A 19,206-nucleotide genomic window follows, 5' to 3' on the forward strand; every position below is an offset into this window, starting at 1 on the left:
TTGAGAGTTCTACCTAGCTTATCTTCCTGCAAGTTTGGTGTTTCTGGTTTGATATTTAGATTTTCCCCATTAAGTTTATTGGCACATTCAATGCAAACAATAGTTACATTCATCATTGGGATCTTGTACCTTTACAGAACATATCTTGGTTTTTATTTTATCCCCATTCCCCTGTCCTCCCTTCACCCCCTTCACCCTTCCCTGTTTGCAAAGACTTTGTTTCCAATTTTTCATTTTTTTCTTTAGATCTTTGACCTACTTCGATTTTAGTTCAGTACACGGGAAAGACAGGGGTCTAGTTTTAATCTTCGGCAGGCTGAAGCCCAGCTTTTCCAGCGCCAGTTGTTGAAGGGGCGACCCTTCCTACAGCGGGGGTCCTAGTGAGGTGAAGCTGAGCAAAGGTTCGGTGGCGGGGCTTAGGCTGTGACGGCCGTCCCCACGGGCGTCTCCACCACCCTCACGGCCCAGCAGGTCTTGCGGGGCCGGGGTGGCAGAGACCACCTTCCTGACTCCGTGCCGTTGAGCCCCACAGGGAGTGCACTCCGTGAGACGGGGAGAGGCAGGGAAGAACCTGCATCCCTGTGTGTGTGACCTTGGGAGTTCGTGATCTCCAGATCGGAAAGAGTGTCCTGGCTGCTTTCCTTGTCCCTGAGAAAACGTACCCGACGTCCGCAACTCACGCCGGAGGGACTTATTTGGGCTTGCGTTTTAGAAGCTTCAGTCCTCCCGTAGTCAGCGGCTGTGAGGAGGCTGCGCACCTCATGGCAGCCAGGAAGCTGAGGGTGAAGGGAGCAGATGAGGAGGGAGAGAAGGCCTTCCCCTTCCCCGACACTTCCAAGTGCATCCCACCCCCTACCGGAGAGGAGGCCTCGCATTCCAGGCCCACAGCCCACCCAGGAGGGCCTGAGACTCGTAGGGGACAGGCTAGACGTGACCCATAAGGGACAGGGACAGGCCATGGGAAGGCTGGCACCAGCCCTCTGATTCCTATTCCTCGAGCCCTTTTCGCGGTGTGGACGTTCCTAATTCCCTGCGTGTTCGGTTTGAACATGGTCCGTACAAGGTGTGCATCGAGTGTGCCTGGTGACTTGGGTGGTGGAACCTTGGTCTGTGGTGTGGTGGCAGCAGGAGTGGTGGGGCCCGTTAGGTGGTCCCAGGGGGAGCTGGTTGTCGGTGAGGGCAAGACGTGGAAAGGGCTCACGTGCTTCCCCTGGGCGGCGAGCGAGAGACGGCCTGGCTCCTGCCCTCCGGTGACAAGAGCTCTGCCACACGTGGCTCTGTGCTGTCGCCTGCCATGAAGTCCTCACCAGAGCTGAGCTGATGCAAAAGCGAAATCGGAGCTAAATAAACCCCTTTGCGGCATGAACCTGCCTAGTGTCGCTCAGGAGAGGGCCGGATGGTAAATATTTCAGGCTTGCAGGCCATCAGGTTGTACTGCAACGGTTCACCCCAGTGCTGCAGCAGGCAGGCAAGCCACAGCCGATGAGCACTGAATGTGTGTGGTGCGCAATGAATCCCGTTGGAATTTGGTGCGGTCCTCATGTCACGATCCAGGGCTCTACTTCTGATTTCTTCCAACCACTTACAGATGCAGAAACGGCTTGACTCGTGCGCAGCCCTTACGGAAACAGGCTGGCAGGAGTGTGCTGAGCCCGGAGGCAGAGCGAGGATAGCGGACGGGATGGGAAGCAAGTGACGATGGCACAGATCACGTGTGTGTTGTGCGCATCGGGTTAGGCTGGATTATTCTCCGACAACGGACAGCCGCACAGCCTCACTGATCTACGACGGCAAAGGCGAATTCCCACTCATAGTGTAGTGTGCTGTGGGTTGGCTGCGTCCTGCTCCGGGTTTGTTCTTTTTAATCCTGGAATTCGAGCTAAGAGAGTTGCCTCTGCCTGAACCCCTGCTGGATGTGGTCGCAGGAGAGAAACAGAGCAGGGCAAACCAGGCGATGGCCCGGACGCGTCTGCCTACAGTTACATCCATCACTAACTCCCATTTCTCTGCACAAGCTAGGCATGGAAAAGCGCTAGACTTACATGCAACTTCAGTAGAATTTCCCCCCTATGAAAACTGTGACAAGAAGTAGCTCTACGTAGTGGGTGCGAAGCCTTTTAAAAATCCAGATTCTGCTTGAGAAGTACTTGGTGAGGAATTTGAGTGGATGAAATCCAGCTCTTCTTTTCACTGTGGGGAAGAGAACTCGATAATTCGTTCTCAGCTTTATGTTTAAAATGGAAGGAGACAGAATGACCAGGAGACCAGCCGGGAGCCACCTTATTTATCATCCCTCCAACTCATATATATTTCTTTGAAGAGTTCATTTCATAAACGGAGGCCTAAACCACTCCCTTCTTAATTTGTCCACTTGAAGCAGTGTATCGGCCACCAGGGCTCCCCCCGATGGGCTCAGAATCTGAAGCTAGGATGTCAAGCTCCACGAAGCCAGTGGCATCTTCCTGATGACTGAGGAAATCTAACTCTTTTTGCTTTTGAAATAATTTAAAATAATGTTTAAAAAACATCTGCCTGGAAATTTTTTTTTTATCTTTTTTTTTTTTTTTTTTTGCATTCATTTGAATTCACTAGTTTAGCTGTGTGGATCAAGAAGTCATAAGAAACAGAGATAGGAAAGTTGACACAGTTTCCCAGCCAGTGACTGTGCTTGTACAAAGTGGACGCCAAGATTGTAACTGTACCCATTGGTTTTGTTTCTCAGCAAGCCAGCCCTAAATTGCCCTATAGCTCTGAAGAGGCTATATAAATTGAGATTTCTCTCCTGCCTGGACTTACATTGTGGATCTGTTGGGCATCAAGGGCCACAGTAAACCTGCTCTGGCCACCAGTGTGTAGGAAATGGATGTCTTGAACGGACTCGTGCATTTAAACGTGACCGGTGCTGTTCTGTGTGGATGAGGATCTAAGGGTTTATATGTAAAACCCAGCTATAAGAAATATGCTGAGCCATGCTATAGACTTCCATAAATTTCCCTATTTTCACACTCAGATTGCTAGGTGAGGTCAAAGTGAAATGCTAATTCCATTTAGCTTTATGGAACAGTCTGCCATCTCTTTCCTGAAAAGTTTCCAATTATTTATCTTTTTTCCTCTAAAATCCGTGGAGCACAGTTAAGCACTATGTTCCCTATAATTTGATAGCATATTTGAAGGAGCTTTGTAAGGGATAGGTGTAAGATGAGAAAGTCCCAGGCACAAAAAAAGGCCAGCTTCTCGAATCAGAGATGTGACTTGCTAAATTTTTTAGGGAATGCCACTGTCACATTTATTTAGGAGAAAGTGACACTGTAAAACATTTTTCAAGGTAATAATTTAGATTTATTTTTGAAAAGAATGAAGAGTTCTCTTGTTGATTTTATAAAAGAAAAGCCAACAATCAGCCATTTCCTTGGCTAATTCATGCAGTCCTCCAGCAAAACTTAAGCCCAGGTTACTTTGGTAGGATTTAAAGCAGTAAGACATATGTGAATAAGATGATATTAGGTCTGTGTAATTCAGAATAATAAAATAAAGATTAAGATGGTAATATGTCCCTCAAGTACTGATATTTAAACTTTAAAAATCAATCAAGGGAGAAGATTAAGTGGTGTTTCTTTGGTACTAAAAATGTAAAGCTAAGACCAAATTGTTCTATTTTCACAGATTTAAGATACAAAGAATGATATTTAAAGACATTAAAATAACTATTAAATTCTCTTCAGTTTGAAAATCATCTCCTATGAAGTACACTTAGAAGAAATCCCTGAGTATATTAAATACTCTATTAGTATCTTCCTTCATAAACAAAGAAGAACAATTTAAAAGCTTTGCAAGACATCAACACAGCACTTAGCAAAAGCAGCATCATTTTTCAGGCTCCCGTGCAGTGCTGGAAAATTAATGTTTTGCTTAATAGGAGAAACAACAGTCACAAAATTAAAATGGCATTTGGACACATTAACCATTCTTGGGTAAATTAGAAAACCACTCTCTTATGGCGTCTCTATTTTGCTTAAGCCATTCTATGTTGTTTGTCACTGTTTCCAGGACTTGTTCCCTAGGTTTTTCTCCTGCTCCAGCATCTGGATATTTTTCAAAAAAACTCTTCATCTAGAAAAGAGAAGGAAATAATTAAGGATGTTGTTTTAAGGCCAGTTGCTCTTCTTCAAGACCTTTGCCTAAAGGGACTTGCTCCCCTTTCCAGTGGAAGCCCAGGGTCACCACACAACACCGAGCCATGCCTCTCGGAGCAGCGCTGGGACAGAGCCCACATCTCAGAGGAGCAGTCCTGCAGGCGCTGGGCCAGCCAAGCCAATGGAAGCCTGGCCTGTGAGCGGCAGAGGGGAGAGTGCTGGGTACCCATTTCTGCTCCTGCTCATCTCTCTATTATCTGTTTGTTCTCTGGAAATTGTGGCCTGTGGGATGATGGTTTTGCCTACCTTTTCTCTCTAGGAATCTGGGGTATTTTTAAATGCATCCAGTTCACTTACAAAAGATGCATTTTAAAAAAATCTTTGTTCAACTTGGTCCTATCCTCCTTTCTATCCTCCAAAACTCTTCTCAAACTAACCATAGTATTGCTTGCCAGTTACAGAAATAACATTTATTTTGTTTCCTAACAAATGCAAGAATCTTAATGTTTCAATGTCTAACCAACACCAAAGTCTCATGCACTCTCTACTTGTCAAACACAAATGGACATGTTTCCTTCCTGGAAATTCAGATTTGGAATTTGTTTGGAAACTCCAAAACTCTGAGTTTTGAATGGAATCAAACCCTGAAGAGTGTACTCTAGAGTTACAATTACCAGGGAGGGGGAGGCACAGTGTTCATGCTTTGGTGCCCAAGCGGTTTCCAGGCATCCCCGACTGTCTCCTTCCCCAGTTTTAAAATTTTGTTTCTTGTTCATTTGAATTTTTTTTTAGTTTAGAAAGAATGGGTATGTTTTTTATTTTCTTAAAAAAAGATTTGTTTCTCATTGTCTTTTGTGACCTGAATGGAACAAACAGCATTTCTGTTTCAGAAATAAGTTTGATATGTTTCCTTCTAGATAAGCAGAGAGGAATTCTCTTCCTACCTGCCAGAGCTGTAATTCTGTGTTGAACGGCTCTGCTATCGTGACAATCCGGCCCAGGTTTCTGTTATTGATCGTAAATCTGGAAAGAAATATAGAGGCATAAGCGGAACCCTAAGTGCCTGGAACCTTAAATCTCTTCCTACATACAAATATTTCCTTTTTATTGTGTGTGTGTGTGCTTAATGTAATTTTCAAAGTAAGCTAAACACAGCAAGAAAACACATTTAACTTAAAATAATTCCATTCAGGAGAAATTCTTGGTAAATTCTGTCCTTCTTTCTGAAGACCAAATCACACCATTTCCTCAGATGTAGTAGATGGTTCACTGAATTCTCCAAATATATTCTCTTTTCCTGCATACCTGAGCACTCAGCTAGAAAGTGTGTTTCTCAGGCTGCTTCACAACTGGGCGAGACACCTGACCCAGTTCTTAGCAATAGATCATGGTAGAATTTTAGAGATGATGTTTTTTCCTGTCTTTTTTGCTTATTCATATCCCCCTCCCTCTTTCCAATACTGGGAATCAAACTGAGGATCTTGTGCTTGCCAGGCAAGCAAGTCGCCACTGAGCAACATCCCAAGCACCTGCATATTGTCTCTTAAAGAATAAGAATCCAAAGTTTTCTTATAGACTATAAGGTAAGTGGGTGTCGATCTAATCACAGCCAGTCACAGAATTGGGTATAAAATTTGACCACCATAATGTTGAAAAGGGAGACAGGAAAATATATATAGATGCAAAGTGGTAAAACATTTAAATATTATAGCAAAAGCAAAAAAAAAAAACTATGATGATTAAAAACTGATAATTTGTCTTGTACAGATTTAAAAGTTTTATACTAAAAAGAAATTCAAATAAAATTAGAAGTAGAAACTAACTCGCTGGAAATCATTGTACCATTTCTAATAAAGAGTACATATTTTTACTCTAGAAAGGTAAAAAAGGAGAAATGCCAATGTGAAATGAGCAGAGGGAAGAAAAGGTGCCGGTGGGGAGAAGACAAAATGTTCTCTGCGGTGACCATATATGCTCCTCTGTGCCCTGGGTCCAGTGCTCCCTCTTATCACAGACACCCCCGAATTTAAATCCACCTGTTTCTCATCCCTAAGTCCACCAGCCATTCCCCAGAACGTGACTCTGAGGCACAGGCAAGGCTGCCTCCCAGGTCCTTCACCTGGCCTGCAGGCGGCTCATTTCCCACACAGAGGATGCTGATTTCCCCACCCACCACTGCCGTTCCCAGGCCATCGCTCCGCCACCCCCGGAGCAGACCTCTGCTCCTTCTGGGTCTCCCCTCTCACGGCAGATGTACTTGGCATCTGGACCCCTTCTCTCCCTCCAAGGCACACCGTCCTCGTGGAGGATTTCCGGGTCACATGGATGACCAGTCTAACAAACTCGGCAGCGCCTCAGTTTCCTGACCTCATTTCCAGTCGTGCTCCTGGGCTCGACCTCAGCCACCCAGTTCCCATGATAATTTGTGACAAGGGTTAGGAGCAATGTGTATCTGAAATCGTAGGTTTATGTGTCATCCGTGATGTAATATATCTTTCAGGCTCCACCATGTCCACTCCTGGACTTAGCCAGCTTTCTGAGCCATCATCATCCCCACTTCTACTTTGTCCTAGACATCAGCTTTTCCTTTTTTCATTCATTTCTTTACCTAGTTTAGATACCATGACCTAACCATCTTCATAACATGTTTGCCCTAACCCTAAACCCCCTGGCATTATGATAATTTCTGTCTGGCAACGCCTCAGTTTTGGATGAGATAAAATGCCCATTCTCTGAGTTGTCCCAGGTGGTCAGATTGTCAAGGGACGCCACTGAACACCCCACTTTGTTTCATTATAAACACACGGGCTTGCATCTTAAACGGACCCTCACACTGATAATCCTCGTGCATTACCTTGCCCGGTTACTGTGCTTCTTTTGAATTAAGAAAGTTTTTCGTTGCATTTCAAACTCCACTTTGCCTCTTCCTCCCCCAATCTCGGGATGTCCTTGCCTTCTACCTCTTACAGAAAATGCATAATAAATTTAAAAACACACAAACATCCTGTCTTCCTCCTTTCACCGTGCTTTGGTTGCTCTTTTATTCCTCCTTTCTTAAACATCTTATTTTAAAAGTGTTTTTCCTGTTTTACACATTAAATTTCTCATTTTCCATCAGATCTTTCTCATCGGCATTTAAGTGCATTCGGTATACCAAAATATTTCCTATATAAAAAGGAGAAAATCTTCTTTGATCCAGCATCTTTCTCTGGCCTCCAATTCATAGCGAAACTTTTCAAGAGCGCCGCTCCCCGGTCCTGTATGGACTTGGCTTCCCTGGGATCTGCTTCTCCTGTTCCACTGAAAAGCTTCTAAGTCTGTAAATCCAGCGGACCTTTTCTGGTCTTCAGTTTACCCAGATCAACAGAGACTATGGTCTCCTTGAAATGATCTCCATTTTCACCCCTCCAAAGAGAAACCAACCACCGCACAGAGAACACCGTCCTCTCGAGCCTCCTAGAAACCACGCCCTGGGCAGTACCCTCGCCACTCGAGTATCATCTCCCACTTCCAACCTGCCACCCAGGCCCAAACATTATCGCCGTCTCTCCATCTTCACCTTCACGCACATATGCCAGTCAGCCCCTGCCTTTTGCTGGAACTGTCGCACGAGCGAACTGCTTTTCCCCTTCACCAGGTCACCTTACCCCAGTTTTCTTTTAAAAATAAAATGGATCACTTCGCCTTCGTATTTAAAAGCCATCAGTGACATTGCTCTTGGAACAAAGCCTACATTTTGACGTGACTGCACTCTTAGCCTTCCTCTGTCTCTTCCCTTTCCTGACAGATCTTCAGCGAGGAACGCTTCACTTCTTCTTGAGCACCTAATTCACTTCTGCTCGTCCTCAGTTCACCCATCCCCTCCTGAAGGACCTGCGCCTCCCCTCTTGGCCCTCAGTCAGCGTCCCTTCTAGTCAGCTCAGTGCACCCTGAAGCTCTTCTGTTGGCAGTTACTGTAGTTTTAAGTGCACAGGTTCTTATTGGCATGCTCTCCTTACGCTGGGCTCCATTACTGGACTCTAGGCTCTGTCAGGACAGAGAACTGGGAGGCTCCTCCTTATTCTAGCCTCTGCAAGGCCCTTTACCATGCTGCACACAGCAGATGTTCCACATACTTTGCTGGGTGAAAGAATTAAAATGAGATATTAGCTTTTATCTATTACACTAACGAGATTGCTTAAATGACAGTGCTAAGTAATAGAAAAGGTTGGGACAATGAGCAGTTATTAGTAAATTTTTCCTGGGTAATTTTTGTCCATCTATCAGAAACCCTGAAAATGAACATGCTATTTAAGCCAGCACCATTCCATCCAGTGCTCCTTCTATCCTGAAGTCACTGTCAGGGGCATTCAAGTGAACAAAGAGACTCAGCATCAACGGTGCAGTTCCTCGATTCATTGCCCACAGTAGGGAGGAACAATGGCATTGTCAGTAATGGAGACGGGCTGCGTAAACTGAGACTGATCCGCACACGGAAATGCTACTCGGCCAGCACAGACAACACTGAGGGAGGTTATTTCAGTCTAGAAAAGAAGATGACATAAGTGCAGAAGGGGCACTGTTAGGGACAGGGGAGGGGAACGGGGAAGAGCATAAGGGAGAGTAGGAAGGAGGGTTCATACATTGGGGTGTATTATGTGCATGTGTGAAAATGTTATCAAGAGACTCACTATACTGTCCCATTAATATGTGCTAATAATTATAATAAAAGGAAAAAAAGAAACATAAAAACCTGAAAAGATACCCACAATACACAGTGTGATATCCAAATTATATGTGTGAAAAAAGGCAAATTATAAATGCATACATATATTTCTATTTCCGTAAAATAAATGAATGGCCATAGAAAAATTACTTGAGGAAAAATGGTGAAAACAGAGATTTCTTTTTAGGTGATTGTATTTTAGTAATTATTTTGATTATTATTTGTCTATGTTTTGCGCAAAAAATGACACAGTTTAATATAAGAATATACGAGTTTTAAAAGGCAAAACACACCAATGTAATACAATTTTAATGGCCTATAATTTCTATACTATTTCTGCTAAAAAAGAATTGACATGGGTTATACATGTTTCCATTCTGCACAATGAATGCAATAATTATGTACTGCAAATATGGACTAATAAAAATTTAAAAAACATTTCTCTCTGCTTTGTTGTTAGTGACAAAAAATAAATGAGCTGCTTGGGAACTAGCAATGAATAGATTGTAGAAAAACTGACACTACCAGTATGGATAATATAAATGACAGAACAAAACATGTTCATCCCACAGGACAAGTATATCAAGTGCAGAAAAAAATAGGGGGGAATGTGCTGTGTATTTATTATACTGGTTATTTCAAAAACTAAAATAATTATTTGATTATCTTAATTTGAAAAATTATGTAAAATTATCTTCTTGGACTTAATATTTATGTAAGACAAATTATTTGGATGCACACAAAACTTTTACTCGAGTGCATATTGAATTATTTTATGACCCAGTGTTTAAATTGTTTTCTATCATATTCATTAAGTCAAAGTTATTGATGATTTTTCATCAGTAGTCATAAACCAAAATCAAACCTGACACACAACACTACTGACTTACTGGGTTCATTCACTTTCATAGATTCACCTGAGACTTTAGTAAAAGAAACAAAACTAGAAAATGATTTCCAAGGTATCTTTGGGACTCTGTGGTTAAGGCTTGAATGGTAAAACATCAGTGGAATGGTGAGGAGTTGTCATAAAAATCATGTAACAGAGTTTTACTAAAAAGCAGCTTGTTTACTTTTGGGTGGCAATAAACTGTTCAGAAGTCTAGGCAGTAAAACTATTCATCCAGTAATTCAGAAAATGTTCGAGAGTTTGGAAATACTTGAATAAAGCTAGGCTCATTTCAGTTTAATTTGTCTTATACAATTTTTCATAGGGAAAATTCTATCTATTGAAATAAAACCTAATATTGATTTTTTTTGTGTAGCTGTCAGACATGTGGTTATTACATAATTTTGTTTGGGGTCATGTGAAATAATTTATGAAAGTGAAGTCACTACACTATGAGGAAATAATAAAAGCCTGTGGCAAGACTTTTGGAACTAGTGCTGGAAATGTTTTATCAATTGATTTTCCTTGAAAAAACTTCAGTTCACTAAGGCTAATTCATTGATTTTAAGGCCAGATATTTATGGCCTCTGAGAAGAGGTAAAAAAGTCTTTTTTTTTAACTTTTTAATTTTTAAAGCATAATAAAGAATTCCTTTTTACAAATGAAAATTGTATTAGACCAATCCTATCCAAACAGGCCTTAAAAAATGCTCTGTTAGCAAATACTCATTTTATTTTGCAAAATAAAATATTACTTGTCTTTTCCCAATAATTCAAAAGCAAATGTTCACATAGGTGTCTTTCAGCACACACCATAAAAAGATGCTTTGTGACCTTCCAGCTAAAAGGAAACAGAGTGCATGTCATTCAGCATGCGGATTTCAAAGTAGAGGATGTTACCTTACATGGTAGGAATGAACGCTTACACCTATAGCACTTCTTATAGGTACATCTGTTCATTCGTAAGGAAGTGTTCTATGGAAATAATTAGAAACAAAGTAGCGGTACAAGTGTATGTGCTGTACTGGCCAATGCCAGAGATGAATAAATAGCTACACTTGCTAGTCACAAGAACAGGAAGAGAAATATCTATCACAAGGAGGCAAAAACAGTGTAGACTATCTTGGCTGAGAGTCAGAGATAGAGTGTGGATCTCAGAAGGAAACAAAATATAAATAGCGAGCCAGGAATTTAGCTCAGCGGTTCCAGGGCCTGCCTTGCAAGCACAAGGGCCTGAGTTCGATCCATGGTACAAAAATATACATATATAGTTAGATAGACAGACAGACAGACGGACGGACAGACGGACAGGCGGACAGAGTGGCAATGATGAACTGAAGGGCAGAACAGAGAAAAAAATATGAACGTTTATGCTGTAGTTAGCATTTCCCTTAAGGCAGTCAGTATCACAGAGGCTGGGCTTCAGGATGGGTGGGAGGTTAGGAAAGATAACATAAACTGTTTCCTAATGCGAGGGAAACAGACAGTAAAGATCTTTTCATCAATATTTACACATTTACTTGGGACAGGTATTTATTCTATTTTCTACCCTGTCAAAGAAATGCCTTTTTAATAGAAATTTAGCATTATATTTAGAGGACTAGAACCCAAAACAGCAGTATTTCTTCTGCACGGGCCAAAGAAACAAGAAATTTGGAAAAGCATCTTTTTCATCAATTTTTTTTTTCTCTTCTCTTCTCCCATTTCCTATTTTAAGACTGCGATTGCCAGGCGTGAGATGGGGTAAAGCACATGCTTTCTGAGAGCAGGGCCTCAGATCCAATGACGAGCACACAAGAAAATTCCCAAACCAAAAAACAGAACACCCCACCCGGTGCTGCTGCTGCTGCTGCTACTGCTGCTGCTACTGCTGCTGCTGCTGCTTAGGAAATACAGTTCCCTTGCCAGGACTCCTCAGGGCACTTAACAGCTGAAGCATCTGGTCAGGAAAGGTAAGTGTCACCACCCCTATGAGCTCAGTAAGGTACAGGTCTAAGATTGGAGCTCAAGTCCAGCAATTCTTATTTCCATTTCATCAGACATTAACTGACAACTAAATATGTGCCTGGCGTTGTGCTAAGTCCTACCGTGGTAGGCAAAATAATATTCACTTGTTTTAATCAAAGCCCCGCAAGAGAGGAATTTAGTTATCTCTCTGGATTTCAGGATCCTTTAGTTCAATTGGCAACAATAACATCTAGAAAAACAACTGTGCCTAAAATTAACTAGCACTTGTTTCCCTGGCAAGAAAATATCACGATCCTTTACCTCTGTCATATGCCACTTTGGGTGTTGTACATATGCCAGAGAAAGTACACTAAAGAGAAAAGGAAGGCGCTCGAAGATGGTCTCAAACAGAGAAGACAATAGACCATTATTGCTGTCCCACCTGCTGACCAGGTAGTCCCAGTTCAGCTGTACCCAGTTCCAGGCCATGCTCTTCCCGTAACTGTTGTAGGAGATATAGCGGATGACTGTAAACACATCCTGAGTTTTAATGATGTTTGAATCCTTGAGCAAATCCAAATACCTAAGAGGAGGCAAACAGAAAAACAATTCAAAATTAACTTTTAATGTTCACCATTAGCTAAATTCCAGCCCTAAATAGTCTTCATTCCAGCAATTTAATTCTTCAGGCATAAAATGACAAAGTGAATTAACTGTGACAAATGGTGAAAGATGATTTAAAATTTTGTAATATATAGATCTGTCTCTAAAAAATGTCCTATGGTTTTGAGGACTAGTAAAGTATAATCTACAGGAACATTAAAATATTAAAACAATTTAAAAATACTGTGTTTTAAGGACTGATTTGTTAAAATAAGGGTTATTAAATAGAAGCACTTTATTCATTTATCTGTTATCCCACTGAAGAAAAAGCATTTGAAAATTAAGAAAACTCAGTTGTACTGTTTTGCTATAAGACAACAAACTTTCCTTGCTCTTCCCCTATTGTAAAAAAACAACCTCATATAATGTATGTGATTAAATTAGTTGGCTATGACTGTAGCATACTGCAAATAGATCCAGGATAATTTAAATGACAAAATAGATTCTATTAAATTTGTGTCTTGGTTGTTTCTAGAGTTGCATTTCTAGCCCAAGACCCTCCAGTAGTATATACTGTCATTAGAGAAATGTCCCCAAATAACACTAGTCCATAATTTATTTGCTATGAGAAGGGTACAGCAGGATAGACACCTGCTGCTGATAAATCAGATGTATTTTCATGCTCTTGTCTTGTTGCTCTGTGGCTTCCCCCACACTGGCCTGCACCCTTCATACCCTTAATTGGGTGAGAGATGATAATTTCAACAAAAGGACCACTGTGTAACTTGCATTGGGAGACAGTTCTGAGAGGCAGCCCTCACCAAAGACAAGAGGTATCTCCACATTTCTTTTGTTTTATTAATACATCAAGAGCCAGGTTAGCGTACTTGACATAGATATTTATCCCAAGAAAGACTGGGAAAAGCTCAAGCTTGAAGGTAAGTGCAGGCTAATGAGGAAATGGGAAACACCACTGTGCCTGGGCCTGAGAGAGGAGCCCTCCATTCAGCTTCCACTTTTGTGCTACGTCCATCGTGGTGTGGGAGACAGACAGCATATCCTGGGCAAATGAGTTGAAGACATTAGTGGGTGTCAGGTAAGATCCCGGTTCCTCTGGGGACTGAGATGGTTGTTCAGCTTAGTGAGATGTCGGGTGCTGAAAAGCTTCCGGGAAGACAACAGCGCCCCACAGCAGAGGTACTTCATGAGCAAGAGAAAACAACCAGGACCACAACTTTCATCTCTGCTAGATAGTCTTCAAGCAGGTAAAATATGACCAATAACGACTCAGTGGAATCTGGCCCAGGATCAAAATACTTAAGTACTGAAGGCAGTGCCAGTAAAGACCACACATTTCTTTCTCTGTCACTACAAGGTGACTTGTGTCATCCTGTAAAGGAGAATTGTGGGGAAGGAAAGGGACTCTAGAAGACTGGACATTTACCCCCAGAGGCTATTTAAACTAGATTTCTAATTTAACAACCAATTTAAAAACTGGCAGTATTTAAATTTAAAGAGTGCGAGACAAAGATCATATCCCTTGTTCCCCACCTTAGAGCTCAGCACCCAACTCTGTGGAACTCTTGGAACAGGACAGAGGAAGTGAAGATGCGACCTCTTCTGTACTGGCATTTGAGCATGTCATCTTACACCGACACGGCACTAAGCGTATTTATCATAGGTTTCTGATAAAAGAAGAATTCTAGGGAAGCTGTAAGGCAGCCGGTCTTACTGCAGAGCTCTGTTTTGCTCTGGCCATGACTCAAAATGGACAGTTTTCTAAATTGTTGGAATAACACACTCAAACGTGGATATGTTGCCTCAAACTTTTAGAAAATCTTACTATACCCACTAAAATAAAATTTTTGTGGGAGTTAATGAAAGGGCAAAAAGTTGCCTTTTTGTCTTGGAGGGAGTATTTCAGAGCTTCCAGAAATGGAACTGAAGTTGTGGGCTTCTGTATTTTTCTGCAATCTATCCCCTGCACTTTAGTTCGCAAGATCCTTACTAAAGCATCAGAAGTACTTTCTAATTTCCTTACCAGATACAATTAGTGCAGTGCTATACACTAATGGATCAGTGTAATGTTTTGCTGGGTGTAAAGGTGATTTAATTTTTAATCTAAATTAATTTTAAGTGATACATAAAAACATAAAATTGTAAATATTAATAAAATAACCTGTGATGTTAAGATTATCATGTTCTTGATGGATTATTTTGCAAGAGCAAGTAGAACAGACACAGCACCGGGTTAGAGTGGGAAGGTGTATTGTTGACCCTGCTAGGTAAAAGCAAACTACTTCTCGTACTTTCAAATTGTACTTTAATGTTTACATTCTGCCTATCAGAAAGTTACACGTTTCTCAAGGTTAGATATCATGTTTTAATCACTTTTATTATATATAGAGATGGGGGGCATCATAAGCGTCAGATAAATGAAGTGAACAATTCAGAAACCAAGGCCCGATGATTTGGGGCACAGGTGGCACAGGTGTGCAGTGGGAAAAGATTCTTGGTGGGTGTGAAGTGGCCTCTGCAGAGTGTAAACATGCGTGTGCATGAGCATTTGTATACGCATGTGTGCACACTGGCACAGACACTCCTCTTTCTTTGCTGACAGCGTTCATCTTTCTGCTGGGGTCATCAGCTATCCCTGCTGCTAAGAAGGTAAACGCCTACCACAGCCCCAGAAAATCATAACTGGCCCAAACCAGTCAAAATAATTCACATTTATTTTAGTTAGCCAATGCTCTTCACAGTAGACCAGAATTCTGACCCAGAATGATGAATGATCAAGTGTGACTCTGCTCTAGATTACACAGAGGAGGGAAGACAACTGCCCTCTTGGCATAAAAGACAGAGCCTGCAAGAACAACCTCTTCTGCTCCTGTTCTTTCTCCATTGGACATCTTTGTGTGAAGACAACGTGTCTGGAGCTTGGAATGAAAAAACACCCAATGCACAGAGCATGGGCGAATGAAAGAGAACTAGCCTGGGTCCTAGATGAAAATGTTGACCCATTGCACGTAACAGGAGACTACCTACCTCCAGAATATTTTCGTGTGAGATTATATTTCTTTATTTGTTTTTAGAATTTCTTTATTTTTAGGCCAGTCTTATACAAATATCTTGTTTCTTACAGGAAAAATTATTTTGAATGGTCAATTTGGAGATGACATCACACTTTGTTTGTCAGACTCTTAAAGAGACTGTGCCATATAAACATTAAATACAGTTCAGATCAGTGAGCTACAACCCAGCTCAGGCTGGGAGTGCATCAAAGTTGTTGAGCACTTGGTTCAATCCCCAGGACCACAAAACCAAAAGCAAGCAAGCAAAGCCCCACCAACTCACCTTGCCAAAAGAGGAACACTCTTCACTGATGCTAATCCGTACAGCAGTTTTTCTTTTTCTTGCGCTAACGAAGTACTCTGGTACTGTTCCAGAGTGTAGTTCCATGAAGTCTCATTGCCAGAGTTCTGCATGCCATACCGATAAACCAGAAGCCTGAGATTTACAGGAATGCTGGAAGAAGGCACAGTGTTTCAGAGATTTGGTTTATCTATTTCTGTTTTAAGTCTGGCTTAAATGAGTAAACAGTGAGTAGTCACCTTACAGTCCCGGTCAGCCACTGCTCAAACAACTGGGAAGCATTTTTCAAGGCTTCCGAGTCTCCCATCTTGCAGGTGAAGCCTAGCACAGAGGCACGGAGCAACCTTTAAAAAGCAAATGAGAACAAAGCCGGAGCTGTAGGCACTTTTCTACATGTCTTCAAACACACCAGCAAATGTTAAATGAATCAGCTTTAAAAAGATGAAAAATAACTTTGTGAGGTGGTCACCAGTATCTGTCCATCCTAGAGAATCTGCAGTGGGCTTCACTTGGCTTCGGAAGTATTCCTGAAAGAGAAGCAACAGGTATCATGAGTCATAGTTCACTACTTGTCACCAGTCTCTATAATCTGCACCCCCGGCGGTAATCTTTCTTTCCTGCTCGCTCAGAGAACTTTGAGCCTGACTTAGAAAGCAGTGTATTCAGTTTTTATCACATTGGAGTTTTGCTTTTACCCTGAAGGTAAGAGGCACCCCGGGTTCTTCTCTAATGTTTTGCAATACTGGGGGTCAGCCCTTCAATTACCATTTCTTAGTTAACTTATGAAACAGGAGGAAAACAACCAACATATTTCTGGCAATGACAATATTGTTGAAGTACTGATGAAATAATGTACATACTTGATATTCACAACTTACAAAATACTTTTACAACATCTGATTCTGGTTATCCCATTGTCCTAGGAAGGCAAGCACTCATGTCCTCACTGCATAAAGGAAATAACACCCACAAGTATAAAATCACGGTCCCAAGGTCTTTCATTTAGTAAATGAAAGTTAGGGAATCGAATCCAGATTTGTAAGAAAAATGACAAATGTCCTAGGGATTTAGTTCAATGGCACCCGTGCCTGCCTCGCAAGTGCAAGGTCCTGAGTTTGATCCTCTGTACCAAATAAATAAATAAATAAATAAATAACAGATGCCCGGCAAAAGCACTGCAGAAATCAGCAAAACAAAACAAAACAAAACAAAAAGTATTTACAAAGACTATCTTATCAATAAAATCCCAAGGTGGAGATTATAGCAATAACAATGAGGAAATATAATGTAATATTTTGATAAAAGTAAATTCATTTTAACAGAGATAAGTTAAAATAGGATCGAGTTGATATTTATGGTTTTAAAATGCTTTAAATTTGCTTTTTTCGTTTTAGTTTTTGGGTTTTTTTTTTTGGTACTGGGGATGGAACTGAGGACCCTGCCCTTGCCCGGCAGATGTGGCAACCGCTGAGCTACTTCCTTGGCCCCAAATGCTTTAAGTTTTGGAAGAAGTATTAAGCGCTGTATTCCTCCCGATACTAAGATGCATCGTTTACACAGCACACGGATACACCTCGAGCAGGAAGAGCAGGTGGCCCCTCTGCCCTGGTCCGTCCTGCGCTTGCACTTGGTGGGCGGAAATGGCTGGGACCCCGCGCCCTCTCGGAAACCTTCCACTCGTGGGCAATCGCTTCCCTTCGCTATGCCACAGCGTCAGACCTCACCTCAATCAGTGGGTACAGCTCCTTGTCATCCTCGAACATGCTGATGATGTATGTGACGGCCGAGATGGCTCTCTGCCACGGCAGATAGTCCCGCTCCCGGCCGAGGTACTTGGTCAAGGTCAGAGCCTCGCTGTAATTTAGGAGCTGAGCTCTAAGAAAGGAAAAGGTCACAATTAAGCTCCCAGGGATGCATGCAACTGCACTGCATACTTAAAAAGTACCAATAAACTCAACAAAAAAGAAAAATAAATAAGGGATGCTTAATTCAAAAAATAAAATAAAAACCAGAGTTAGTTTCCACTGGACTGGGGGTCCTTGCATTCCATGTTAATGAGGATTCTTCTGTTAGACAATTAAGAAATTGCACTGACTGTTGAAGCCCAATAAAAAGTTTTGTTCAAAATGATTTATTAGTGGGGTGTGAAGTGTTGTATTCCGACATTCAGTAGAAATGAGGAAAACAACATGAAGATGTACATTTGAAAAATCACTGTGGCAAAAATTCAGATGAAATAAAAGTCATTTTACTGTGTAATATTGATGAACAGAAGCTTTTAAATTTTAAATTCACAAGCTGATATAAAATACAGATGCACCACTGTAAATGTATTTTTCTGAAATTATTTATATTTGCATATGAGAAGAAATATCAAGTCTCATGAATCAAACGCTTAAAATATTAAAATTGAGCTCACATTTTCCTTTGTACCATCCCCTTTCTTACAGTTTCCAGTAATCTTCATAAATCCAAATGGATTTTTCTCTTTCAGAAAATTTGAAGATAATATTGATATTTAAATGATTAAAGAATCCAACTTCTCCCCCCTCGGAAGGAAGTTTGGAACCATTCAGAAATTATGTTTTCAGGAACCTGTTCTACTTCCAATTTTAGCCTAGCTTTTGGGAGGAATGTCAGATGGAAATCCTGGCTTTCTAAACTACAGTTGGAAAGTTTAAAGGTCAATATTTAAAATGATTGGCCAGGTGTGGTGGCGCACACCTGTAATCCCAGCACTCCAGCGGCTGAGGCAGGAGGATCGCAGTGAGTTTGAGACCTGTCTGGGCTACATAGTGAGTTCCAGGTCAGTCTCAACTACATAGTGAGACCCTGTCTCAAAAAAAACAAAAATAAATAAAATGATTGTATATAGAAATATTCATACACTGAGTACTATTATGTTTGAGGTCATTTTAAAGTGAAAAAGAATGCAATTTTATCCTGTGTTCTTACCCAGGAGTTTGGTTAGGGCATGAACTAGTACTGGACAAATAGATAGGAGTAAAAACCTTTGACATCATATGATTGCACTGAAGAAATATGACAGAGTTTGTTTTCAGTCTGGAAAACTGATTTCTCTTCATATTTTCTCAGTTTCTTCTCTTACTTGGAAGGATTTTCCTTCTGAAGCATTTATTTAGTCTCTTATGCAAGCATAAATAATTTCAAGAAATGAAATATTTTGTTGAAAATGTTTGTTAAGTAAAATATTGTAGCATTTTTTTGCTGAGATTTATAACATAACGGACAATTTTCTAATTTCAACAATCCTCTACTTTCCTAGGTTGGGAGAGCAACATCTATGCCCAATTTCCTTAGGAAATTCATGAAGAGCATTTGCAACTGAGTGTTAGGCTAGTGAAAAGGTTAACGAAACTCTAGGAAGAATAGCAGATGCTCTGGGTGGAAGCCAAGTGGTCTGGCCGCACATTTCATGAATGTGAAAACACTCAGAGCAGCGGACATGGGTTACAAGAGAGGGGAGAATCAGCCGCCTGGGCAGCACAAGTAGAAGTAAGCAAGAAACCCAGTGGTCAAAGGTCTGGGCCAAATACT

The 19,206-nt window shown here is 41.3% G+C and overlaps 1 protein-coding gene across 1 annotated transcript in view; it reads right to left on the bottom strand.

The window, feature by feature from the left end:
- Positions 1-2,048: 2,048 nt before the first annotated feature.
- Positions 2,049-19,206, bottom strand: part of Enpep (glutamyl aminopeptidase) — a 58,821-nt gene continuing 41,663 nt past the window's right edge. The window contains exons 13-19 of the mRNA XM_010641509.2: positions 17,373-17,523; positions 16,102-16,175; positions 15,888-15,992; positions 15,631-15,801; positions 12,116-12,256; positions 5,078-5,156; positions 2,049-4,110 (exon numbers count right to left, since the gene is read on the bottom strand). Coding sequence (XP_010639811.1) covers positions 3,958-4,110; positions 5,078-5,156; positions 12,116-12,256; positions 15,631-15,801; positions 15,888-15,992; positions 16,102-16,175; positions 17,373-17,523 — 874 coding nt within the window. The 3' untranslated portion in view covers positions 2,049-3,957. The remainder of the gene's footprint in view (positions 4,111-5,077; positions 5,157-12,115; positions 12,257-15,630; positions 15,802-15,887; positions 15,993-16,101; positions 16,176-17,372; positions 17,524-19,206) is intronic.

This window comes from Fukomys damarensis, unplaced genomic scaffold (genome assembly GCF_012274545.1).
Source record: "Fukomys damarensis isolate Sample0158 unplaced genomic scaffold, DMR_v1.0_HiC HiC_scaffold_25, whole genome shotgun sequence".
In the NCBI taxonomy this organism is placed as follows: domain Eukaryota; kingdom Metazoa; phylum Chordata; class Mammalia; order Rodentia; family Bathyergidae; genus Fukomys; species Fukomys damarensis.